Below are 25,208 nucleotides of genomic sequence, written 5' to 3' on the forward strand. Positions count from 1 at the left end.
AGCACCGTCCTGTTCAACACCTACACCTCAGACTTCAGATACAGCTCCAGCACATGCCACCTGCAGAAACTCTCAGATCACACTGCCATTGTGGGGTGTATCAGGAACAGACAGGAGGCTGAATACAGGGAGCTGGTGTCAGACTGTGTCAGCTGGTGTGAACTGAACCATCTGCAGCTCAACATCAGTAAGAGGTAGGAGATGGTGGTGGACAGTAAACTCAGACCTGCCCTGTCACCAGTCTCCATCGATGGAGGGGAAGTGGTGGTGACTGGTAGTTACAGGGACCTGGGCGTGCTCTCAGACGACAGACTGGATGGAGCTCTAACACCTGTGCAGTGTTTAGGACACGACCGAGTCGTCTGTACTCTCTGAGGAAACTGAGGTCCTTTGGAGTGTGCACTAAACTCCTCTGGACACTTCACCAGTCTTTTGTCTCTAGTGCTGTATTCTCTGCTGTTGTGTGCTGGAGCTGTAGTGCAATAAATACTGTGTTGTGTCCTGCGGTCAGTGTTGTGTCCTGCAGTCAGTGTTGTGTCCTGTGCTGTGTGTTGTGTCCTGTGCTGTGTATTGTGTCCTGTGCTGTGTATTGTGTCCTGCGGTCTGTGTGGTGTCCTGCGGTCTGTGTGGTGTCCTGCGGTCTGCAGTCTGTGTTGTGTCCTGTGCTCTGTGCTCTGTGGTCCGTGTTGTGTCCTGTGCTCTGTGGTCCGTGTTGTGTCCTGTGCTCTGTGTGGTGTCCTGCGGTCTGCAGTCTGGGTTGTGTCCTGTGGTCTGCAGTCTGGGTTGTGTCCTGTGGTCTGCAGTCTGGGTTGTGCCCTGTGCTCTGCTGTCCGTGTTGTGTCCTGTGGTCCGTGTTGTGTCCTGTGGTCAATGTTATATCCTGTGGTCTGTGTTGTGTCCTGTGCTCTGTGGTCCGTGTTGTGTCCTGTGGTCCGTGTTGTGTCCTGTGCTCTGTGCTCTGTGTTGTGTCCTGTGCTCTGTGGTCCGTGTTGTGTCCTGTGCTCTGTGGTCCGTGTTGTGTCCTGTGCTCTGTGTGGTGTCCTGCAGTCTGTGTTGTGTCCTGCAGTCTGTGTTGTGTCCTGTGCTCTGTGTTGTGTCCTGTGCTCTGTGCTGTGTCCTATGCTCTGTGTTGTGTCCTATGCTCTGTGTTGAGTCCAGTGCTCTGTGGTCTGTGTTGTGTCCTGTGCTCTGTGGTCCATGTTGTGTCCTGTGCTCTGTGCTCTGTGTTGTGTCCTGTGCTCTGTGCTCTGTGCTTTGTGTTGTATCCTGTGCTCTGTGTTGTGCCCTGTGCTCTGTGTTGTGTCCTTTGCTCTGTGCTCTATGGTCCGTGTTGTGTCCTGTGCTCTGTGTTGTGTCCTGTTCTCTGTGTTGTGTCCTGTGCTCTGTGGTCCATGTTGTGTCCTGTGCTCTGTGCTCTGTGTTGTGTCCTGTGCTCTGTGCTCTGTGCTTTGTGTTGTATCTTGTGCTTTGTGTTGTGTCCTGTGCTCTGTGGTCCATGTTGTGTCCTGTGCTCTGTGCTCTGTGTTGTGTTCTGTGCTCTGTGCTCTGTGCTTTGTGTTGTATCTTGTGCTTTGTGTTGTGTTCTGTGCTCTGTGGTCTGTGTTGTGTCCTTTGCTCTGTGCTCTGTGTTGTGTTCTGTGCTTTATGGTCTGTGATGTGTCCTGTGCTCTATGGTCTGTGATGTGTCCTGTGCTCTGTGTTGTGTCCTGTGCTCTGTGGTCTGTGTTTTGTGTCCTGTGCTCTGTGGTCTGTGTTTTGTGTCTTGTGCTCTGTGGTCTGTGTTTTGTGTCCTGTGCTCTGTGGTCTGTTTTGTGTCCTGTGCTCTTTGGTCTGTGTTTTGTCCTGTGCTCTGTATTGTATCCTGTGCTCTGTGGTCCGTGTTGTGTCCTGTGGTCTGTGTTGTGTCCTGTGCTCTGTGGTCCGTGTTGTGTCCTGTGCTCTGTGGTCCGTGTTGTGTCCTGTGCTCTTTGGTCCGTGTTGTGTCCTGTGCTCTGTGGTCCGTGTTGTGTCCTGTGCTCCGTGGTCCGTGTTGTGTCCTTTGTCCTGTGCTCTGTGGTCCGTGTTGTGTCCTGTGTCCTGTGCTCTGTGGTCCGTGTTGTGTCCTGTGCTCCGTGGTCCGTGTTGTGTCCTTTGTCCTGTGCTCTGTGGTCCGTGTTGTGTCCTGTGTCCTGTGCTCTGTGTTGTGTCCTGTGCTCTGTGGTCCGTGTTGTGCCCTGTGCTCTGTGATCAGTGTCGTGTCCTATTCTCTGTGTTGTGTTCTGTGCTTTGTGTTGTGGCCTGCGGTCTGTGTGGTGTCCTCTGGTCTGCAGCCTGTGTTGTATCCTGTGGTCAGTGTTGTATCCTGCGGTCTGTGTTGTGTCCTGTGGTCAGTGTTGTATCCTGCGGTCTGTGTTGTGTCCTGTGCTCTGCTGTCTGTGTTGTGTCCTGTGGTCCGTGTTGTATCCTGTGGTCCGTGTTGTGTCCTGTGGTCTGTGTTGTGTGCTCTGTGTTCTGTGTTGTGCCCTGTGCTCTGTGCTCTGTGTTGTGTCCTGTGGTCCGTGTTGTATCCTGTGGTCTGTGTTGTTTCCTGTGCTCTGTGGTCCGTGTTGTGCCCTGTGCTCTGTGATCAGTGTTGTGTCCTGTGCTCTGTGTTGTGTGCTCTGTGGTCCGTGTTGTGTCCTGTGCTCTGTGTTGTGTGCTCTGTGTTGTGTCCTGTGCTCTGTGGTCTGTATTGTGTCCTGTGGTCCGTGTTGTGTCCTGTGCTCTGTGGTCCGTGTTGTGTCCTGTGCTCTGTGGTCCGTGTTGTGTCCTGTGCTCTGTGGTCCGTGTTGTGTCCTGTGCTCTGTGGGCTGTGTTGTGTCCTGTGCTCTGTGGTCTGTTTTTTGTCCTGTGCTCTGTGGTCCGTGTTGTGTCCTGTGCTCTGTGGTCTGTTTTTTGTCCTGTGCTCTGTGGTCCGTGTTGTGTCCTGTGCTCTGTGGTCTGTTTTTTGTCCTGTGCTCTGTGGGCTGTGTTGTGTCCTGTGCTCTGTGGTCTGTTTTTTGTCCTGTGCTCTGTGGGCTGTGTTGTGTCCTGTGCTCTGTGGTCTGTTTTTTGTCCTGTGCTCTGTGGTCCGTGTTGTGTCCTGTGCTGTGTGGTCTGTGTTGTGTCCTGTGCTGTGTGGTCTGTGTTGTGTCCTGTGCTCTGTGGTCTGTGTTGTGTCCTGTGCTCTGTGGTCCGTTTTGTGCCCTGTGCTCTGTGTTGTGTCCTGTGTCCTGTGCTCTGTGTCGTGTCCTGTGCTCTGTGTTGTGTCCTGCGCTCTGTGGTCAGTGTCGTGTCCTGCGCTCTGTGGTCAGTGTCGTGTCCTGCGCTCTGTGGTCAGTGTCGTGTCCTATGCTCTGTGTTGTGTCCTGCGCTCTGTGGTCAGTGTTGTGTCCTGTGGTCTGTTTTGTGTTCTGTGCTCTGTGGTCTGTGTTGTGTCCTGTACTCTGTGGTCCATGTTGTGTCCTGTACTCTGTGGTCCATGTTGTGTCCTGTGCTCTGTGTTCCGTGTTGTGTCCTGTGCTCTGTGATCAGTGTCGTGTCGTGTCCTGTGCTCTGTGGTCTGTGTTGTGTCCTGTGTTCTGTGGTCTGTGTTTTGTCCTGTGCTCTGTGGTCCGTGTTGTGCCCTGTGCTCTGTGATCAGTGTTGTGTCCTGTGCTCTGTGTTGTGTGCTCTGTGTTGTGTCCTGTGCTCTGTGTTGTGTTCTGTGCTCTGTGGTCTGTATTGTGTCCTGTGGTCCGTGTTGTGTCCTGTGCTCTGTGGTCCGTGTTGTGTCCTGTGCTGTGTGGTCTGTGTTGTGTCCTGTGCTGTGTGGTCTGTGTTGTGTCCTGTGCTCTGTGGTCTGTGTTGTGTCCTGTGCTCTGTGGTCCGTTTTGTGCCCTGTGCTCTGTGTTGTGTCCTGTGTCCTGTGCTCTGTGTCGTGTCCTGTGCTCTGTGTTGTGTCCTGCGCTCTGTGGTCAGTGTCGTGTCCTGCGCTCTGTGGTCAGTGTCGTGTCCTATGCTCTGTGTTGTGTCCTGCGCTCTGTGGTCAGTGTTGTGTCCTGTGGTCTGTTTTGTGTTCTGTGCTCTGTGGTCTGTGTTGTGTCCTGTACTCTGTGGTCCATGTTGTGTCCTGTACTCTGTGGTCCATGTTGTGTCCTGTGCTCTGTGTTCCGTGTTGTGTCCTGTGCTCTGTGATCAGTGTCGTGTCGTGTCCTGTGCTCTGTGGTCTGTGTTGTGTCCTGTGTTCTGTGGTCTGTGTTTTGTCCTGTGCTCTGTGGTCCGTGTTGTGCCCTGTGCTCTGTGTTGTGTGCTCTGTGTTGTGTCCTGTGCTCTGTGTTGTGTGCTCTGTGTTGTGTTCTGTGCTCTGTGGTCTGTATTGTGTCCTGTGGTCCGTGTTGTGTGCTGTGCTCTGTGGTCCGTGTTGTGTCCTGTGCTCTGTGGTCCGTGTTGTGTCCTGTGCTCTGTGGTCCGTGTTGTGTCCTGTGCTCTGTGGTCCATGTTGTGTCCTGTGCTCTGTGGTCCGTGTTGTGTCCTGTGCTCTGTGTTGTGTCCTGTGCTGTGTGGTCTGTGTTGTGTCCTGTGCTGTGTGGTCTGTGTTGTGTCCTGTGCTCTGTGGTCCGTGTTGTGTCCTGTGCTCTGTGGTCTGTTTTTTGTCCTGTGCTCTGTGGTCCGTGTTGTGTTCTGCACTCTATGGTCCGTGTTGTGTCTTGTGCTCTGTGTTGTGTCCTGTGCTGTGTGGTCTGTGTTGTGTCCTGTGCTGTGTGGTCTGTGTTGTGTCCTGTGCTGTGTGGTCTGTGTTGTGTCCTGTGCTCTGTGGTCCGTTTTGTGCCCTGTGCTCTGTGCTCTGTGTTGTGTCCTGTGTCCTGTGCTCTGTGTCGTGTCCTGTGCTTTGTGTGGTGGCCTGCGGTCTGTGTGGTGTCCTCTGGTCTGCAGCCTGTGTTTTATCCTGTGGTCAGTGTTGTATCCTGCGGTCTGTGTTGTGTCCTGTGGTCAGTGTTGTATCCTGCGGTTTGTGTTGTGTCCTGTGCTCTGCTGTCTGTGTTGTGTCCTGTGGTCCGTGTTGTATCCTGTGGTCCGTGTTGTGTCCTGTGGTCTGTGTTGTGTGCTCTGTGTTCTGTGTTGTGCCCTGTGCTCTGTGCTCTGTGTTGTGTCCTGTGGTCCGTGTTGTATCCTGTGGTCTGTGTTGTTTCCTGTGCTCTGTGGTCCGTGTTGTGTCCTGTGCTCTGTGGTCCGTGTTGTGTCCTGTGCTCTGTGTTGTGTGCTCTGTGGTCCGTGTTGTGTCCTGAGCTCTGTGTTGTGTGCTCTGTGTTGTGTCCTGTGCTCTGTGGTCTGTATTGTGTCCTGTGGTCCGTGTTGTGTCCTGTGCTCTGTGGTCCGTGTTGTGTCCTGTGCTCTATGGTCCGTGTTGTGTCCTGTGCTCTGTGGGCTGTGTTGTGTCCTGTGCTCTGTGGTCTGTTTTTGTCCTGTGCTCTGTGGTCCGTGTTGTGTTCTGCACTCTATGGTCCGTGTTGTGTCCTGTGCTCTGTGGTCTGTGTTGTGTCCTGTGCTGTGTGGTCTGTGTTGTGTCCTGTGCTCTGTGGTCTGTGTTGTGTCCTGTGCTCTGGGGTCTGTGTTGTGTCCTGTGCTCTGTGGTCCGTTTTGTGCCCTGTGCTCTGTGTTGTGTCCTGTGTCCTGTGCTCTGTGTCGTGTCCTGTGTCCTGTGCTCTGTGTCGTGTCCTGTGCTCTGTGTTGTGTCCTGCGCTCTGTGGTCAGTGTCGTGTCCTGCGCTCTGTGGTCAGTGTCGTGTCCTATGCTCTGTGTTGTGTCCTGCGCTCTGTGGTCAGTGTTGTGTCCTGTGGTCTGTTTTGTGTTCTGTGCTCTGTGTTGTGTCCTGTACTCTGTGGTCCATGTTGTGTCCTGTACTCTGTGGTCCATGTTGTGTCCTGTGCTCTGTGTTCCGTGTTGTGTCCTGTGCTCTCTGATCAGTGTCGTGTCGTGTCCTGTGCTCTGTGGTCTGTGTTGTGTCCTGTGTTCTGTGGTCTGTGTTGTGTCCTGTGTTCTGTGGTCTGTGTTTTGTCCTGTGCTCTGTGGTCCGTGTTGTGCCCTGTGCTCTGTGATCAGTGTTGTGTCCTGTGCTCTGTGTTGTGTGCTCTGTGTTGTGTCCTGTGCTCTGTGTTGTGTGCTCTGTGTTGTGTTCTGTGCTCTGTGGTCTGTATTGTGTCCTGTGGTCCATGTTGTGTCCTGTGCTCTGTGGTCCGTGTTGTGTCCTGGGCTGTGTGGTCTGTGTTGTGTCCTGTGCTGTGTGGTCTGTGTTGTGTCCTGTGCTCTGTGGTCTGTGTTGTGTCCTGTGCTCTGTGGTCCGTTTTGTGCCCTGTGCTCTGTGTTGTGTCCTGTGTCCTGTGCTCTGTGTCGTGTCCTGTGCTCTGTGTTGTGTCCTGCGCTCTGTGGTCAGTGTCGTGTCCTGCGCTCTGTGGTCAGTGTCGTGTCCTATGCTCTGTGTTGTGTCCTGCGCTCTGTGGTCAGTGTTGTGTCCTGTGGTCTGTTTTGTGTTCTGTGCTCTGTGGTCTGTGTTGTGTCCTGTACTCTGTGGTCCATGTTGTGTCCTGTACTCTGTGGTCCATGTTGTGTCCTGTGCTCTGTGTTCCGTGTTGTGTCCTGTGCTCTGTGATCAGTGTCGTGTCGTGTCCTGTGCTCTGTGGTCTGTGTTGTGTCCTGTGTTCTGTGGTCTGTGTTTTGTCCTGTGCTCTGTGGTCCGTGTTGTGCCCTGTGCTCTGTGATCAGTGTTGTGTCCTGTGCTCTGTGTTGTGTGCTCTGTGTTGTGTGCTCTGTGTTGTGTCCTGTGCTCTGTGTTGTGTGCTCTGTGTTGTGTTCTGTGCTCTTTGGTCTGTATTGTGTCCTGTGGTCCGTGTTGTGTCCTGTGGTCTGTGGTCCGTGTTGTGTCCTGTGCTCTGTGGTCCGTGTTGTGCCCTGTGCTCTGTGATCAGTGTTGTGTCCTGTGCTCTGTGTTGTGTGCTCTGTGTTGTGTCCTGTGCTCTGTGTTGTGTGCTCTGTGTTGTGTTCTGTGCTCTGTGGTCTGTATTGTGTCCTGTGGTCCGTGTTGTGTCCTGTGCTCTGTGGTCCGTGTTGTGCCCTGTGCTCTGTGATCAGTGTTGTGTCCTGTGCTCTGTGTTGTGTGCTCTGTGTTGTGTCCTGTGCTCTGTGTTGTGTTCTGTGCTCTGTGGTCTGTGTTGTGTCCTGTACTCTGTGGTCCATGTTGTGTCCTGTACTCTGTGGTCCATGTTGTGTCCTGTGCTCTGTGTTCCGTGTTTTGTCCTGTGCTCTGTGATCAGTGTCGTGTCGTGTCGTGTCCTGTGCTCTGTGGTCTGTGTTTTGTCCTGTGCTCTGTGGTCCGTGTTGTGTTCTGCGCTCTGTGCTCTGTGTTGTGTCCTGTGCTCTGTGTTGTGTCCTGTGCTCTGTGGTCAGTGTCGTGTCCTGTGCTCTGTGTTGTGTCTTGCGCTCTGTGCTCTGTGTTGTGTCCTGTGGTCTGTGTTGTGTCCTGTGCTGTGTGGTCTGTGTTGTGTCCTGTGCTCTGTGGTCCGTTTTGTGCCCTGTGCTCTGTGCTCTGTGTTGTGTCCTGTGTCCTGTGCTCTGTGTCGTGTCCTGTGCTTTGTGTGGTGGCCTGCGGTCTGTGTGGTGTCCTCTGGTCTGCAGCCTGTGTTGTATCCTGTGGTCAGTGTTGTATCCTGCGGTCTGTGTTGTGTCCTGTGGTCAGTGTTGTATCCTGCGGTCTGTGTTGTGTCCTGTGCTCTGCTGTCTGTGTTGTGTCCTGTGGTCCGTGTTGTATCCTGTGGTCCGTGTTGTGTCCTGTGGTCTGTGTTGTGTGCTCTGTGTTCTGTGTTGTGCCCTGTGCTCTGTGCTCTGTGTTGTGTCCTGTGGTCCGTGTTGTATCCTGTGGTCTGTGTTGTTTCCTGTGTTCTGTGGTCCGTGTTGTGTCCTGTGCTCTGTGGTCCGTGTTGTGCCCTGTGCTCTGTGATCAGTGTTGTGTCCTGTGCTCTGTGTTGTGTGCTCTGTGGTCCGTGTTGTGTCCTGTGCTCTGTTTTGTGTGCTGTGTGTTGTGTCCTGTGCTCTGTGGTCTGTGTTGTGTCCTGTGGTCCGTGTTGTGTCCTGTGCTCTGTGGTCCGTGTTGTGTCCTGTGCTCTGTGGTCCGTGTTGTGTCCTGTGCTCTGTGGTCCGTGTTGTGTCCTGTGCTCTATGGTCCGTGTTGTGTCCTGTGCTCTGTGGGCTGTGTTGTGTCCTGTGCTCTGTGGTCTGTTTTTTGTCCTGTGCTCTGTGGTCCGTGTTGTGTTCTGCACTCTATGGTCCGTGTTGTGTCCTGTGCTGTGTGGTCTGTGTTGTGTCCTGTGCTGTGTGGTCTGTGTTGTGTCCTGTGCTCTGTGGTCTGTGTTGTGTCCTGTGCTCTGTGGTCCGTTTTGTGCCCTGTGCTCTGTGTTGTGTCCTGTGTCCTGTGCTCTGTGTCGTGTCCTGTGCTCTGTGTTGTGTCCTGCGCTCTGTGGTCAGTGTCGTGTCCTGCGCTCTGTGGTCAGTGTCGTGTCCTATGCTCTGTGTTGTGTCCTGCGCTCTGTGGTCAGTGTTGTGTCCTGTGGTCTGTTTTGTGTTCTGTGCTCTGTGGTCTGTGTTGTGTCCTGTACTCTGTGGTCCATGTTGTGTCCTGTACTCTGTGGTCCATGTTGTGTCCTGTGCTCTGTGTTCCGTGTTGTGTCCTGTGCTCTGTGATCAGTGTCGTGTCGTGTCCTGTGCTCTGTGGTCTGTGTTGTGTCCTGTGTTCTGTGGTCTGTGTTTTGTCCTGTGCTCTGTGGTCCGTGTTGTGCCCTGTGCTCTGTGATCAGTGTTGTGTCCTGTGCTCTGTGTTGTGTGCTCTGTGTTGTGTCCTGTGCTCTGTGTTGTGTGCTCTGTGTTGTGTTCTGTGCTCTGTGGTCTGTATTGTGTCCTGTGGTCCGAGTTGTGTCCTGTGCTCTGTGGTCCGTTTTGTGTCCTGTGCTCTGTGGTCCATGTTGTGTCCTGTGCTCTGTGGGCTGTGTTGTGTCCTGTGGTCCGTGTTGTATCCTGTGGTCTGTGTTGTTTCCTGAGCTCTGTGGTCCGTGTTGTGTCCTGTGCTCTGTGGTCCGTGTTGTGCCCTGTGCTCTGTGGTCTGTGTTGTGTCCTGTGCTCTGTGGTCCGTTTTGTGTCCTGTGCTCTGTGGTCCGTGTTGTGCCCTGTGCTCTGTGGTCTGTGTTGTGTCCTGTGCTCTGTGGTCCGTTTTGTGCCCTGTGCTCTGTGTTGTGTCCTGTGTCCTGTGCTCTGTGTCATGTCTTGTGCTCTGTGTTGTGTCCTGCGCTCTGTGGTCAGTGTCGTGTCCTGCGCTCTGTGGTCAGTGTCGTGTCCTATGCTCTGTGTTGTGTCCTGCGCTCTGTGGTCAGTGTTGTGTCCTGTGGTCTGTTTTGTGTTCTGTGCTCTGTGGTCTGTGTTGTGTCCTGTACTCTGTGGTCCATGTTGTGTCCTGTACTCTGTGGTCCATGTTGTGCCCTGTGCTCTGTGGTCCGTGTTGTGTCCTGTGCTCTATGGTCCGTGTTGTGTCATGTGCTCTGTGGGCTGTGTTGTGTCCTGTGCTCTGTGGTCTGTTTTTTGTCCTGTGCTCTGTGGTCCGTGTTGTGTTCTGCACTCTATGGTCCGTGTTGTGTCCTGTGCTCTGTGTTGTGTCCTGTGCTGTGTGGTCTGTGTTGTGTCCTGTGCTGTGTGGTCTTTGTTGTGTCCTGTGCTGTGTGGTCTGTGTTGTGTCCCGTGCTCTGTGGTCCGTTTTGTGCCCTGTGCTCTGTGCTCTGTGTTGTGTCCTGTGTCCTGTGCTCTGTGTCGTGTCCTGTGCTTTGTGTGGTGGCCTGCGGTCTGTGTGGTGTCCTCTGGTCTGCAGCCTGTGTTGTATCCTGTGGTCAGTGTTGTATCCTGCGGTCTGTGTTGTGTCCTGTGGTCAGTGTTGTATCCTGCGGTCTGTGTTGTGTCCTGTGCTCTGCTGTCTGTGTTGTGTCCTGTGGTCCGTGTTGTATCCTGTGGTCTGTGTTGTGTGCTCTGTGTTCTGTGTTGTGCCCTGTGCTCTGTGCTCTGTGTTGTGTCCTGTGGTCCGTGTTGTATCCTGTGGTCTGTGTTGTTTCCTGAGCTCTGTGGTCCGTGTTGTGTCCTGTGCTCTGTGGTCCGTGTTGTGCCCTGTGCTCTGTGGTCTGTGTTGTGTCCTGTGCTCTGTGGTCCGTTTTGTGCCCTGTGCTCTGTGTTGTGTCCTGTGTCCTGTGCTCTGTGTCATGTCCTGTGCTCTGTGTTGTGTCCTGCGCTCTGTGGTCAGTGTCGTGTCCTGCGCTCTGTGGTCAGTGTCGTGTCCTATGCTCTGTGTTGTGTCCTGCGCTCTGTGGTCAGTGTTGTGTCCTGTGGTCTGTTTTGTGTTCTGTGCTCTGTGGTCTGTGTTGTGTCCTGTACTCTGTGGTCCATGTTGTGTCCTGTACTCTGTGGTCCATGTTGTGCCCTGTGCTCTGTGATCAGTGTTGTGTCCTGTGCTCTGTGATCAGTGTCGTGTCGTGTCCTGTGCTCTGTGGTCTGTGTTGTGTCCTGTGTTCTGTGTTCTGTGTTTTGTCCTGTGCTCTGTGGTCCGTGTTGTGCCCTGTGCTCTGTGATCAGTGTTGTGTCCTGTGCTCTGTGTTGTGTGCTCTGTGTTGTGTCCTGTGCTCTGTGTTGTGTGCTCTGAGTTGTGTTCTGTGCTCTGTGGTCTGTATTGTGTCCTGTGGTCCGTGTTGTGTCCTGTGCTCTGTGGTCCGTGTTGTGTCCTGTGCTCTGTGGTCCATGTTGTGTCCTGTGCTCTGTGGGCTGTGTTGTGTCCTGTGCTGTGTGGTCTGTTTTTTGTCCTGTGCTCTGTGGTCCGTTTTGTGTTCTGCACTCTATGGTCCGTGTTGTGTCCTGTGCTCTGTGTTGTGTCCTGTGCTGTGTGGTCTGTGTTGTGACCTGTGCTCTGTGGTCCGTTTTGTGCCCTGTGCTCTGTGCTCTGTGTTGTGTCCTGTGTCCTGTGCTCTGTGTCGTGTCCTGTGCGCTGTGTTGTGTCCTGCGCTCTGTGGTCAGTGTCGTGTCCTATGCTCTGTGTTGTGTCCTGGGCTCTGTGGTCAGTGTTGTGTCCTGTGGTCTGTGTTGTGTTCTGTGCTCTGTGGTCTGTGTTGTGTCCTGTACTCTGTGGTCCATGTTGTGTCCTGTACTCTGTGGTCCATGTTGTGTCCTGTGCTCTGTGTTCCGTGTTTTGTCCTGTGCTCTGTGATCAGTGTCGTGTCGTGTCCTGTGCTCTGTGGTCTGTGTTGTGTCCTGTGTTCTGTGGTCTGTGTTTTGTCCTGTGCTCTGTGGTCCGTGTTGTGTTCTGCGCTCTGTGCTCTGTGTTGTGTCCTGTGCTCTGTGGTCAGTGTCGTGTCCTGTGCTCTGTGTTGTGTCCTGCGCTCTGTGCTCTGTGTTGTGTCCTGTGGTCTGTGTTGTGTCCTGTGCTCTATGGTCTGTGTTGTGTCCTGTGCTCTCTGTTGTGTCCTATGCTCTGTGTCGTGTCCTATGCTCTGTGTTGTGTCCAGTGCTCTGTGGTCTGTGTTGTGTCCTGTGCTCTGTGCTTTGTGCTTTGTGTTGTATCCTGTGCTCTGTGTTGTGCCCTGTGCTCTGTGTTGTGTCCTTTGCTCTGTGCTCTATGTTCCGTGTTGTGTCCTGTGCTTTGTGTTGTATCCTGTGCTTTGTGTTGTGTCCTGTGCTCTGTGGTCCGTGTTGTGTTCTGTGCTCTGTGGTCTGTGTTGTGTCCTTTCCTCTGTGGTCCATTTTGTGTCCTGTGCTCTGTGGTCTGTGTTGTGTCCTGTGCTTTGTGTTGTGTCCTTTGCTCTGTGGTCCGTTTTGTGTCCTGTGCTCTTTGGTCTGTGTTTTGTCCTTTGCTCTGTATTGTGTCCTGTGCTCTGTGGTCCGTGTTGTGTCCTGTGGTCCGTGTTGTGTCCTGTGTTCCGTGTTGTGTCCTGTGCTCTGTGTTGTGTCCTTTGCTCTGTGGTCTGTGTTGTGTCCTGTGCTCCGTGGTCTGTGTTTTGTGTCCTGTGCTCTCTGTTGTGTCCTGTGGTCTGTGTTGTGTCCTGTGCTCTGTGGTCCGTTTTGTGTCCTGTGCTCTTTGGTCTGTGTTTTGTCCTTTGCTCTGTACTGTGTCCTGTGCTCTTTGGTCCGTGTTGTGTCCTGTGCTCTGTGGTCCGTGTTGTGTCCTGTGTCATGTGCTCTGTGGTCCGTGTTGTGTCCTGTGCTCTGTGGTCCGTGTTGTGTCCTGTGTCATGTGCTCTGTGGTCCGTGTTGTGTCCTGTGTCCTGTGCTCTGTGGTCCGTGTTGTGTCCTGTGTCCTGTGCTCTGTGTTGTGTCCTGTGCTCTGTGCTCAGTGCTTTGTGTTGTATCCTGTGCTCTGTGTTGTGTCCTGTGCTGTGTTGTGCCCTGTGCTCTATGTTGTGCCCTGTGCTCTGTGTTGTGTCCTTTGCTCTGTGCATTGTGTTGTGTCTTGTGCTCTGTAGTCCGTGTTGTGTTTTGCGCTCTGTGGTCCGTGTTGTGTCCTGCGCTCTCTGTTGTGTCCTATGCTCTGTGTTGTGTCCAGTGCTCTGTGGTCTGTGTTGTGTCATGTGCTCTGTGGTCCGTGTTGTGTCCTGTGCTCTGTGGTCCATTTTGTGTCCTGTGCTCTGTGGTCCGTTTTGTGTCCTGTGCTCAGTGGTCCTTGTTGTGTCCTGTGCTCAGTGGTCCGTGTTGTGTCCTGTGCTCTTTGGTCTGTGTTGTGTCCTGTGCTCTGTGTTGTGTCCTGTGCTCTGTGTTGTTTCCTGTGCTCTGTGGTCCGTTTTGTGTCCTGTGCTCAGTGGTCCGTGTTGTGTCCTGTGCTCAGTGGTCCGTGTAATGTCCTGTGCTCTTTGGTCTGTGTTGTGTCCTGTGCTCTGTGTTGTGTCCTGTGCTCTGTGGTCCGTTTTGTGTCCCGTGCTCTGTGGTCTGTTTAGTGTCCCGTGCTCTGTGGTCCGTGTTGTGTCCAGTGCTCTGTGGTCTGTGTTGTGTCCTGTGCTCTGTGGTCCGTGTTGTGTCCTGTGCTCAGTGGTCCGTGTTGTGTCCTGTGCTCTTTGGTCTGTGTTGTGTCCTGTGCTCTGTGGTCCGTTTTGTGTCCCGTGCTCTGTGGTCCGTGTTGTGTCCAGTGCTCTGTGGTCCGTGTTGTGTCCTGTGCTCTGTGGTCCGTGTTGTGTCCTGTGCTCTGCGGTCCGTGTTGTGTCCTGTGTTCTGTGGTCCGTGTTGTGTCCTGTGCTCTGTGGTCCGTGTTGTGTCCTGTGCTCAGTGGTCCGTTTTGTGTCCTGTGCTCAGTGGTCCGTGTTGTGTCCTGTGCTCTCTGTTGTGTCCTGTGTTCTGTGTTGTGTCCTGTTCTCTGTGTTGTGTCCTGTGCTCTATGGTCTGTGTTGTGTCCTGTGCTCTGTGTTCTGTGTCGTGTCCTGTGCTCTGTGCTTTGTGTTGTGTCCTGTGCTGTGTTTTGTCCTGTGCTCTGTGTTGTGTCCTGTGCTCTGTGGTCCGTGTTGTGTTCTGCGCTCTGTGCTCTGTGTTGTGTCCTGTGCTCTGTGTTGTGTCCTTTCCTCTTTTGTCTGTGTTGTGTCCTGTGCTTTGTGTTGTGTCCTGTGCTCTGTGTTGTGTCCTGTGCTCTGTGTTGTGTCCTGTGCTCTGTGTTGTGTCCTGTGGTCTGTGTTGTGTCCTGTGGTCTGTGTTGTGTCCTGTACTCTGTGTTGTGTCCTGTGCTCTGTGTTGTGTCCTGTGCTCTGTGTTGTGTCAAGTGCTCTTTGGTCTGTGTTGTGTCATGTGCTCTGTGTTGTGTCCTGTGCTCTGTGCTCTGTGTTGTGTCCTGTGCTCCGTGTTGTGTCCTGTGCTCTGTGGTCTGTGTTTTGCATCCTGTGGTCTGTGTTGTGTCATGTACTCTGTGGTCTGTGTTGTGTCCTGTGCTCCATGTTGTGTCCTGTGCTCTGTGGTCCGTGTTGTGTCCCGTGCTCTGTGGTCCGTGTTGTGTCCCGTGCTCTGTGGTCCGTGTTGTGTCCCGTGCTCTGTGGTCCGTGTTGTGTCCCGTGCTCTGTGGTCCGTGTTGTGTCCCGTGCTCTGTGGTCCGTGTTGTGTCCCGTGCTCTGTGGTCCGTGTTGTGTCCCGTGCTCTGTGCTCCGTGTTGTGTCCCGTGCTCTGTGGTCCGTGTTGTGTCCCGTGCTCTGTGGTCCGTGTTGTGTCCCGTGCTCTGTGGTCCGTGTTGTGTTCCGTGCTCTGTGGTCCGTGTTGTGTCCCGTGCTCTGTGGTCCGTGTTGTGTCCCGTGCTCTGTGGTCCGTGTTGTGTCCCGTGCTCTGTGGTCCGTGTTGTGTCCTGTGCTCTGTGGTCCGTGTTGTGTCTTGTGCTCTGTGTGATGGTCCGTGTTGTGTCCTGTGTTCTGTGGTCCGTGTTGTGTCCTGTGCACTGTGGTCCGTGTTGTGTCCTGTGCTCTGTGCTCTGTGTTGTGTCCTGTGCTCTGTGTGATGGTCCGTGTTGTGTCCTGTGTTCTGTGGTCCGTGTTGTGTCCTGCGGTCTGTGATGTGTTGTCTGTTCTGCCTGATGTAAGTCATTCACAGTTAAACAGGCGTCTCACTCTAAGAGAAACACAGGGCAGAGTAGAACGTGACCCCACCCATGTTTAATCCACAATAAAGCTTCAGCACTTCCTCCTGTGTGAGTCTGATCCAGTCCAAACTGGATTTAAATGAAAGTGAAAGTGCTGCTGTGAAGAGTTTGTGACGATCAGAAACATCGAGAAATATAGAGGTAAAAATAACATTTAATGACATGAGGATTAAAGATTTTTCTCTGTGTGTGTGTGTGTGTGAGAGAGAGAGAGAGAGAGAGAGAGCGAGAGAAATTATAAACTGAAAAAGACACAAGATGAAAACAGAATTTTAATGATCAGTGTTAGAGATACTGTGTGTGTGTGTGTGTGTGTGTGTGAGAGAGAGAGAGAGAGAGAGAGAGAGAGAGAGCGAGAGAAATTATAAACTGAAAAAGACACAAGATGAAATCAGAATTTTAATGATCAGTGTTAGAGATACTGTGTGTGTGTGTGTGTGTGTGTGTGTGTGAGAGAGAGAGAGAGAGAGAGAGCGAGAGAAATTATAAACTGAAAAAGACACAAGATGAAAACAGAATTTTAATGATCAGTGTTAGAGATACTGTGTGTGTGTGTGTGTGTGTGTGTGAGAGAGAGAGAGAGCGAGAGAAATTATAAACTGAAAAGAACACAAGATGAAAACAGAATGTTACTCATCAGTGTTAGAGATACTGTGTGTGTGTGTGTGTGTATGAAAACTATATGAGCTCCATTGAATGAATGGAAACACATTAAGTTAAATTTAAAAATACAGAGGAAAACTACAAACCCTTCTTCAGAAAAGTCGACACATTCTGTAAAATACAGTGGAAAGTGGAATCTGTGCTGTGTTCTTTCTGTTCATTGGCTGCAGCTGACATCACAGTGTAAAATAGCTGCCGTACTGGGGACCTACTCATTATCAAACACACAACTATTTAACTATTATAACTGTTTAAATAGTTGTGTATGGTTCAGTGCAAGGGGCGATGTTGTGGGAAACCCTCCTACCACTGGGAAATGGTTACAAACCACATGGTTTCATCAGAGTGACGTCTTTTCCCAGAAAGTCCATGGTTATTTCAGCAAGACAGTGCCAGGCCTCATTCTGTGAAACATGCCTCTGTCCCAGCTTTAGAGTGGCTGTGAAAAAATGTGCAGTTATGAGTTATGGTGTAATAACAGCACAGTTAGAACTCTTCTAATCCACCAGAGAACTAACTGTTGTTTAAAAGCAAACTAACTGTGTATTAAAATGCTGTGACCCTCTGTACTTGGAATTCAGAACTAGGAACAGTCCCTGAAGTTATAATTCCTGGTCAGAAACCTAGGCAATTGCCACACTGTCTTAGGTTTTTTTATTTCCCTGTGGAGCTTATTGTGTAACTGTGTTTCTGATTTCCAGCTGCAGTGTAAATGGAGTGAGTAATGCTGAAGAATAAGTAGATATAAGTCTTTGGGGTGGGTGGGTCGCTTAGCTTTTTAGTGCTGTACTTAAAAAGAACTGTGAGAGTGAGGAATGACTTTTTCCCAGCACCTTGGGTCTTGCTGAGAGAAAGGTTTCCGCTCTTCACAGGGAGGAGTACTGAGAACAACTGAAAGCAGAGCTGCTCCTGGTTATAGTTCTGTTCTCAGACACAGAGCAAATGCAGTAAAATTTAAATAAAGTGTATTCCACCAGTTTTACAGAACACATTCTTTGGGGTTGTTTCTCTCCTTTAATGTTACAAAGAGACTGATGGAATTTACAGGAATCAAAATCACTTTTACTTTATGTATCGGAATGTGTTTATTAATTGATTAATTTACTTATTTGTGTTCTAATTTGTGTCTTTGGATTTTGAAATAAACAAAAATCTTCCTTTTGTAATTTTACATTTCAGCTCTGGTCTAACACCTGATTCAGTAAATGAAGCTCTGTAGGAGTATCTGAATATTACAGATATGAGGAATAAATGAATCTATGTAAATGGAGCTTTAGAGTGTGTTCAGCTGATGTGATGATGCTGCAATCTTCATTTGTTTTTCAGGGATGAAGTTTCTCATTGTGACAGCTCTCATTCTCTCTGTCTGTGTGGAGACTAGAGCACGTAAGTGTCCACACTACTCTACTGTGTTATTTGTGTGTGTTGGTGTGTGTTTGATTGTATCAGGAATGAATCGACACAAGTAGAATCCCAGTCTGAGCTGATAACTGTTGAAGTCCAGAGTCAGCTCAGTGTAAAAACATAAACTGAAGAGACAAACACAAGGGGAAATCAGAGACTAGGCTTTGGTCAAAAAAACAGATTAATAAAATAGAAATGTAATGCTCAGAACTGACAAAGTAAATTCTTAGCAATGATCTAAATCACTGCACAGGGCTATGGTCAAGATCCCCTTTGTCAAATCAAGTCCAAGTCTACAACCAAAATCAAGATCAAATCAAGACCTAGGGCTTTATTTTCATGGACATAGGGCAAGTGCAGAAATAATGCACGAGGCTGTGGTGCAGGTTCATGGACGCGGTGCTGGAAAATAGATTGATATTTTTGTAACTGGACTATGTTCATATAAAGTGGCTGCGAATTTAAGATTATATGCAGATGTACACCTCTATATCATATTTCCATAATCCAGAATAGACAGTCTTACCCTTTTGTGCGTTGGGAAACACATTTTGTTTTTATAAAAGAAACATAGGTTTGCCTCAGTTCACCTGTGAGCTGATAAATGTGGTAAATAAAACATGGGTTTCCTCCATCCAATAACCATCCAAAAACACTCCAGGGTGTCTTCCTGCCTTGCACCATGTGATTCTGTGTAGGCTCTGGACCCACCACAGTGAGTTATTATCTTTAAATGCGAGAGGGTGTCACATATTAGTCTTTTATTATTCTTTTCAAAGTCGTCTAGTTTATGATTAATGTAAAATAGATGAAAACGTCAGCACATTCCACAGAGCTTCAAGATCAGATTGGAGGATTAAAAATGTAGGGTCATGGGGAAAAACCTAGTATTCTGAGTTTGGACATTAACCTAAGGGTTACACTGCAGAATGTTTTCAGAGATGTACGGTAGCTGTTGTAGTTCCTGATGACACTAGTCTTTATGGTAGACACTAGGCTTTTAGTAGAGAAATTGCTGGAAGATGAGTTTGTAAAGGTTCAGTGGTTCCTGTCATAATGGAAAAGCAATCACCAATCACCAGTTTAGTGAGGGGGAATGTTCGAGGTTTAAATAATCCTAAGATCAACAAAGTGTTTACACCTGAAGATCAACTGAGGAGCGAAACTGTGTTTCTACAAGAAACCCATGTGTTAAACAGAGTAAATATCATCCTGAAGAGTGGGGTTTTACACAAGTATCTAATAATAATTCAAGGGAAGTCACTTCTCTCGCTCTCATTTGTGCCCCATTGCCCCTTTAGCAAGTCTTTCTTCACAAATAATCCACTGGTGAATGGATGACTGAAGATCTGGTCTCAGTTCAGGGCACATTTCAATAAGAGACATGTCTTCCCCTGGCCTCCTGTTTCAGCAAATGCTCTTTTCCCACCATCACTTATTGATGTGTATTTTAAACATGGGCTAGAAAAGTATAAAATGTGTAAAGGATCTGTTTAAAGACAACGTTTTTGTGTTGAGTGTTGTGATTTTCCCCAATGCTAAACTGCCTTCCTCTGATATTAGAGGATAACTGGTATGAGTCAGTGCACAGTTAAAGTAAAAATAAACGATAAATACATATTTTCAAACATAACTAGTTTTGGTTGAAATCAAGAAAAGTCCAAACACAATCAAATCCAAGATAAGTACAAGACGTACATACAACAGTAGTCAGAACATAGAGGAAAGGTCAAATTAGGGTCAAAACTAAGGACAGGTCTAAAGATCAAGAAGTGAAGAAAGAACCAAAGAAAAGTGTTGAGTATCAACTGAGAAACTGTAAAGAGCTCTTCCATACGTTTTGGATAAACACTTGAGATATTATATCTATATTTAATATTTCTTTTATTTTAATATTCGGTCTAATTGTGAATAGCAGGTTTTAGAAATATGTGGCAAAACTGGTTTGAAAACAATATTTAAAAAGATCACTGATACTGTGTTATATTTTTATAGTTTATTGTACTTTTTTTTTCAGAGAGCTTTAAAGTAGTTGGTCCAGATGCTCCTCTAGTTGTTGAAGTTGATGACGACCTGGTTCTGCCCTGTTCTCTCCAACCCCCCATCAGTGTTGCGGACAAGACTGTGGACTGGAGGAGAATAGATCTGGCCCAGTCTGAGGGAATAGTGCATCTCTTTGAAGCTTTTGAAGACAGGAATCGTCAGCAGTTGGAGTCGTACAGAGGGAGGACAGCTCTGTTTAAAGAAGAGCTGGAGATAGGGAACACATCACTCAAACTCTCCTCAGTCCAAACATCTGATGAGGGACTGTACAACTGTTTTATTCGGGACCCAACAACAGGGCAGTATGACGATATAAAAATATATGTAGAAGTTAAAGGTAAGAACAATAATTAATGAATAAATAATCATTGACTTTGTCATTGTCATTGCTGCATGTTAAAGGTAGTGTGATCATTAAATAATACCCTTCAAAAAACATTGAAGAGGATAAATACAGCATTTTAGGAATGGTAAAATATGTCAATCACTAAACTCCTGTTTATCCTGCTGTAAAAGTTACATGGTCTGTGTTTCAGAAAAACCTTTTGCTGCCTGGAAGATTGCCATCATCTGCCTTTCACTTTTCTCCATTATATTAGTGCCATTTGCAGTGTGGACCATAAAAGGTAACATTTTAATTAATGATATTTAAATATGAACATTGTGTGAATTGTACCGGCCACATTTGAATCAACCTGTGGATGAATAGAAAATATAACGTGGTGTAATTTCAGGAGTTTTGAGAAACAGCATCATATAATGGTTAGACACACACTGAAAGCTTAAATGTGTTCAGATAAATCATATGCAATGCCCAACATTATATTTGAGTTATAGAAACAGATACAGTGCAATAAAATCACACAGCGAAGAAATGGTACCATTTTAATCTATAGTAAATCATGTGCAGTGGAGTGGAATGTCATTAATACAGATGATTAAATTAATGAGACCTCCCTCCTGTATAAAACTACAGTAAACTCAAGAATCTGTGATGAGTTCATTCCCTCAATGTTTAATTTAACAACAAAAGCATGAAGAAACATTTTCAAAGTCGTCCCTGACCTGCACTGTATTTTATAAATATAAACATGTTTAGGATCTAACGCCTGCAACATGCTCCAAAGCTCTAGGACAGAAGAAAAATAAGGGGGAAGAGTTTATAGAATATTCTAGTTTCACAGGTTTTCAGTAGTCCACAATACGTATAAAATGACCATCCACCTAAGGATCAGTCTCTGCATCAGTGAACAGCGTGGTCACTACTATGGGCCGAACCTTGCGAGAGAATTGTCCATCAGTTTAAAAACATGACGAGGAAGAATGTAGGTCTTTCACAATCTGCAGTGCATTATACACAGAAAAGATTCAGGAACTCCAGAGTCGTCTCTGTGTAAGACAAGGCCAGACAAACCTTTTAATGTTTTTGACCTCATGCCCTCAGTGGCATAAAAACATCATGCTACTGTTGTAAATTTAGTCACAAGAGCTCAAGAGTACTGCAGAACTCTCCTGCCACACAACTGCCCATCTCAGGGTCCTGGGTGTGTTCCTTTCCTCATGTCACTGTCTGTGAGGAGTGTGGTGTGTTCTCTTTGTGTCTGTGTGGGTTTCCTCCTGATACTGTGGTTTCCTCTCACAGTTCAATCACATGTGTTGGTAGGTGGATTGGCTATGCAAAACTGTCCGCAGGTGTGTGTGCGTGAAACTGTCCGCGGGTGTGAGTGCGTGAAACTGTCCGCGGGTATGAGTGCGTGAAACTGTCCGCGGGTGTGAGTGCGTGAAACTGTCCGCGGGTGTGAGTGCGTGAAACTGTCCGCGGGTGTGTGTGCGTGAAACTGTCCGCGGGTGTGAGTGCGTGAAACTGTCCGCGGGTGTGAGTGCGTGAAACTGTCCGCGGGTGTGAGTGCGTGAAACTGTCCGCGGGTGTGTGTGCGTGAAACTGTCCGCGGGTGTGAGTGCGTGAAACTGTCCGCGGGTGTGTGTGCGTGAAACTGTCCGCGGGTGTGAGTGCGTGAAACTGTCCGCGGGTGTGAGTGCGTGAAACTGTCCGCGGGTGTGAGTGCGTGAAACTGTCCGCGGGTGTGTTTGCGTGAAACTGTCCGCGGGTGTGAGTGCGTGAAACTGTCCGCGGGTGTGTTTGCGTGAAACTGTCCGCGGGTGTGTTTGCGTGAAACTGTCCGCGGGTGTGTGTGCGTGAAACTGTCCGCGGGTGTGAGTGCGTGAAACTGTCCGCGGGTGTGTGTGCGTGAAACTGTCCGCGGGTGTGTGTGCGTGAAACTGTCCGCGGGTGTGTGTGCGTGAAACTGTCCGCGGGTGTGTGTGCGTGAAACTGTCCGCAGGTGTAACTGAATGAGTATGGGATGCGATGGACAGGTGCTCCGTCCTTGGTGTGTTCCTTCCTTGTGTCCAGTGATTCTATGTAGGTTCCAGACCTGCTTCAATCCTAATCACGATATAGCAGCAACAGAAAATGAATGAATGAACTCTAATACACAAGGAGAAAGAAGTCCATCAAACCTCTGCAGAAATACCCTCTCTGGGCCAGAGCTCGTCTCAGATGGTAAGAAAGACAGTGAAAGCCTGCTGTGATCAGTTGAGTCCAAGTCTCAACTTGTTTTCAGAAAATATGAATGTTGAGTACTCCATGCCAAAGAGGAAAGGGACCCTAAAGACTGCGTTTACGCAGCATTGGTGACTTTCATGTGTGTGAAGGTCCCACTGATGTAAAAGTGTATATTGGGATTTTTGTGAGACATCTTTTTCTGAGAAGTCCATGGTTATTTCAGCAGGACAATGCCAGGCCTCATTCTGCACCTGCTGCCACAGCGTGATCTAATTGATACAGTGTTTGACTGGCCTCTGATCCAGACCTGTTTCCTGTGGTGCATGGTGTAGAGGAGTATCCGAGGATGGTGACCACAGGCTGTTGAGCAGCAAAAGTCTTGTATTGAATGAGAAGGACACAATTTCCCCTTGGAAAACTGTAGCAATTAGAATCCTGATTCCCCAAACTCTTCACTAATTAATGCTACACTAATTAATGCTACATTTAATTAATGCTATACAGTTAGTCAGTCTCAACACTGGAAACCCTCTTATATTTCTGTTGTTTAATAAAACTTCAAGAGAATGAATACATCAGATAATTGTTTATATCGCATTGTACACAATGTTCATTTTACAACAACTCTGATATTTGGGGTTTGTGTAATTTTTCATTTGTTTTTTAGGGGGTAGGCTGTAGTGCATCTAGCTTTTACATTCAGTGATGTTAAACATTTTTTTGATTCAGTGGGCTGTTCTCTCTTGGCTGTGCTCCAGCTGTAAACACTGAGCTAAAGTCATATGGTGCAGACACCGTTTTAGTAGTTTTATTTTTATAATAGAATCAACCACTGGATCCACAGCTTGCCCAAGGTTCATGTGACGCTTGATTAGCCTCTAAGGCCATACTGGAGACCTGTGTGAGGTCAGAGAGTATAAGGAGAGCATTCTGCTCTGTGTCAGTCAATCATCTCTCAGAGCAGAGCTGTGTGGTTTTCACTGTGTTGGTTTTCCATTAAAGGGTGCTGTTCAGTGTGGTTGTGTAGCGTGTACACATCTGGTTTTTGGGCCTGCCCCCACTGAGCCAGTGCCTAATGCTTTATTTCTGACTTGTGCCCTGTCTGTGAAAATAGAGTGTGTTCTCAGTGTAAGACAGTATTTTAAGTCACTGAGTTCAAGTCATGTGAGGGGCGACACATGATTTTGAAGGTGGTTCACCCAAAATGAGGCTCGGTCCCCGTTTTGCTGACATTTTTGAACTCCACAAATGTGGGAATCTCAGCTGCGTAACTCCTGGGTTTAATGGAGCTGTGGCCTAACGGTTAGAGAAGTAGGCTTGGGACTAGAAGACTGGTGGTTTGAATCCCATGACTGGCAGAAAAATTGGGCATGGCTGGGCTGCCCTTGAACATGGCACATAAACTCCTGCTCCCTGGGCACCACTCTTGGAGTATGTTCATTGACCCTACTGCACTAGTGCATGTGTGTGTTCAATGAAACAGATTGGTTACATGCGGAAGGCATTTTGCTGTGCGCTGTACAATGACAAATTATTGCACATCTCAGTTCATATCATTCCAAAATGTCCATTCATAATTTGAATTGTTCTGAACTCCTGCATCTTTTACCAAATCAGTCAAGCTCCAGACACAGAAATATCTACAAACATATGTTTTTCATTCATTCATTCATTCATTGTCTGTAACCCTTATCCAGTTCAGGGTCGTGGTGGGTCCAGAGCCTACCTGGAAACATTGGGCGCAAGGCAACATATGTTTTTACTTTGACTTTTATTTAAAATGCCACTTTACTCTTGTGTTTATTCATTTAATCAAATATACATTTCTGGAATATAGTAATAAACTACACTGTGAGATGCTGATTAAATCAAAATTCAGATTTGACACACTACCATACACCCTCATACAGTTCATTAGTATTCAGGAAAGACAACTCTAAATGTAAAGACCTACATGCACTGTAAACTTAAAGTTTTTTTTAAGAAAATGGATTGTTCAGAAAGTTACAGCCAGTTGACAGCAGTGTCTCTCCCTGTCTCTCTCTAACACCAGACAGGCGCTCTAAAAAGCAGCTGTCTCCTGCAGAGTGCTCAGTCATAGCCTACTTCCGTCTCCATTCAGAGAAAGTGAGGAAGGAGCTGAACCTGAAGAAATACAGCACATCAGAAGAGGGTTATCAGAGACTCATCCCAGCGATCTCTAACTGCAGAACAGCTCCGTGAGTTTCGCCCATACACACATACATACATACACACACGCACATACGGATGTCCAGTTATGCAGATAGATAACAGTTCTTCAAAATAAGAGGCAAAAGTTTTCCACCATTGTAGCAGGGTTTATTTGACTCTCAAATGAATGCACTGTAAAACTACAAACACAAGAAAGAACACATTACAACATGCATATGTCACATAACATATTTCTACTAGTACACATTATAAATTGGAGCTCCACTATCTCAAAATGTAGCTGGCATAGCCACCAGAAAAAGAGTAAACAATGGGTAGCATGCATCCCGCTAGCTCGATGCTAACATATAATGGGTTTTCCCATAGACAAGCTAACGCGATTAGCATTGACGAGCGCGACTGCAGGATAACATCAAACAAGACTACAAAACTACATTACATTACTCACTCGACACGAACTTAGAATGCACTCATACTTACAGGCATTTATTTCCCATGTTCTGTGTGAAAACAACTTTGCAAACAACATGTGTGCTGCTACCAGTTCAGACTCAACCTTTTCTTCTTCTACTGCAGAATCTTAGGTTAACAAGCTCACCTGCTCTTCCTAGTGGGCTAGCGGCGCTACTGCACTCCAGCAGTGGCAGCACTATATATAACGAACGCCTATACTAACGAACTTTCCAAGATACGAACCGGGCATTTGAATTTTTTGCCTCCACCAACGAACCACGACTCTAGAAACGAAACCGAGCCTCTTCCGAGCCGGCGGCTGGAAATGGCCACTGACCCCAATAGACGAGTCTCCCAGCGCCCAGACTTGAGTCATTGACCCATTTTCTCTTGTTCTCTCGACCCTCAAGCTTTTAAGTTTAGCAAATTGTAGTTTTAGCAATTTAGCGTTAGTGTAAAAGCAGACATCGAAATTCGTGTTAAGTTAAGCCATATCTACGCTTCGTCTCCCCACATTCACCACCTACTCTCCGTTATTTCACCCACCCCCCACCTCCCGTCATACAGCCAGTGCCTGTGTTACTCCTCCAGCCAGTCGTCACGTCTTCAAGGTAGCGATGTGTAACCACTTAAAACTTTATTATTTCTTTTTTATCACTGTATTTCTTTTTTATTTTTAGTAACGCTACATGTATTTTTTTACTAATTTGAGAGTGTTGTAAACATATATCAGTGCAAAAAGGATGACTTTCAGGGTGGGGGCTGGAACACATTAATTGCTTTTCCATTATTTTAAATTGGGAAAATTGACTCGAGAAACGAACTTTTCTACTTACGAGCCGGGTCACGGGAAAAGATCAATTTCGGTAGAGGTAGAGGTTCCACTGTATGTATATATATATACAGGGATTGGACAATGAAACTGAAACCTGATTTTAGACCACAATAATTTATTAGAATGGTGTAGGGCCTCCTTTTGCGGCCAATACAGCGTCAGTTCGTCTTGGGAATGACATATACAAGTCCTGCACAGTGGTCAGAGGGATTTGAAGCCATTCTTCTTGCAGGATAGTGGCCAGGTCTCTACGTGATGCTGGTGGAGGAAAATGTTTCCTGACTCGCTCCTCCACAACACCCCAAAGTAGCTCAATAATATTTAGATCTGGTGACTGTGCAGGCCATGGGAGAAGTTCAACTTCACTTTCATGTTCATCAAACCAATCTTTCACCAGTCTTGCT

The 25,208-nt window shown here is 48.3% G+C and overlaps 1 protein-coding gene across 2 annotated transcripts in view; it reads left to right on the forward strand.

Moving 5' to 3' along the window:
• LOC136699219 (NACHT, LRR and PYD domains-containing protein 9-like) overlaps positions 1–25,208 on the forward strand; it is a 59,213-nt gene that overhangs the window by 10,787 nt on the left and 23,218 nt on the right. Inside the window, exons 1-5 of one of the 2 annotated variants that reach the window (XM_066673750.1) lie at positions 14,540–14,788; positions 16,637–16,696; positions 18,732–19,094; positions 19,294–19,383; positions 23,377–23,542. In XM_066673750.1, coding sequence (XP_066529847.1) covers positions 16,639–16,696; positions 18,732–19,094; positions 19,294–19,383; positions 23,377–23,542 — 677 coding nt within the window. In that variant the 5' untranslated portion in view covers positions 14,540–14,788; positions 16,637–16,638. Of the gene's footprint in view, positions 1–14,539; positions 14,789–16,636; positions 16,697–18,731; positions 19,095–19,293; positions 19,384–23,376; positions 23,543–25,208 lie in introns of those variants that run through there. The other variant, XM_066673751.1, reaches the window with a different exon arrangement.

Source organism: Hoplias malabaricus, chromosome 6 (genome assembly GCF_029633855.1).
Source record: "Hoplias malabaricus isolate fHopMal1 chromosome 6, fHopMal1.hap1, whole genome shotgun sequence".
NCBI lineage: Eukaryota > Metazoa > Chordata > Actinopteri > Characiformes > Erythrinidae > Hoplias > Hoplias malabaricus.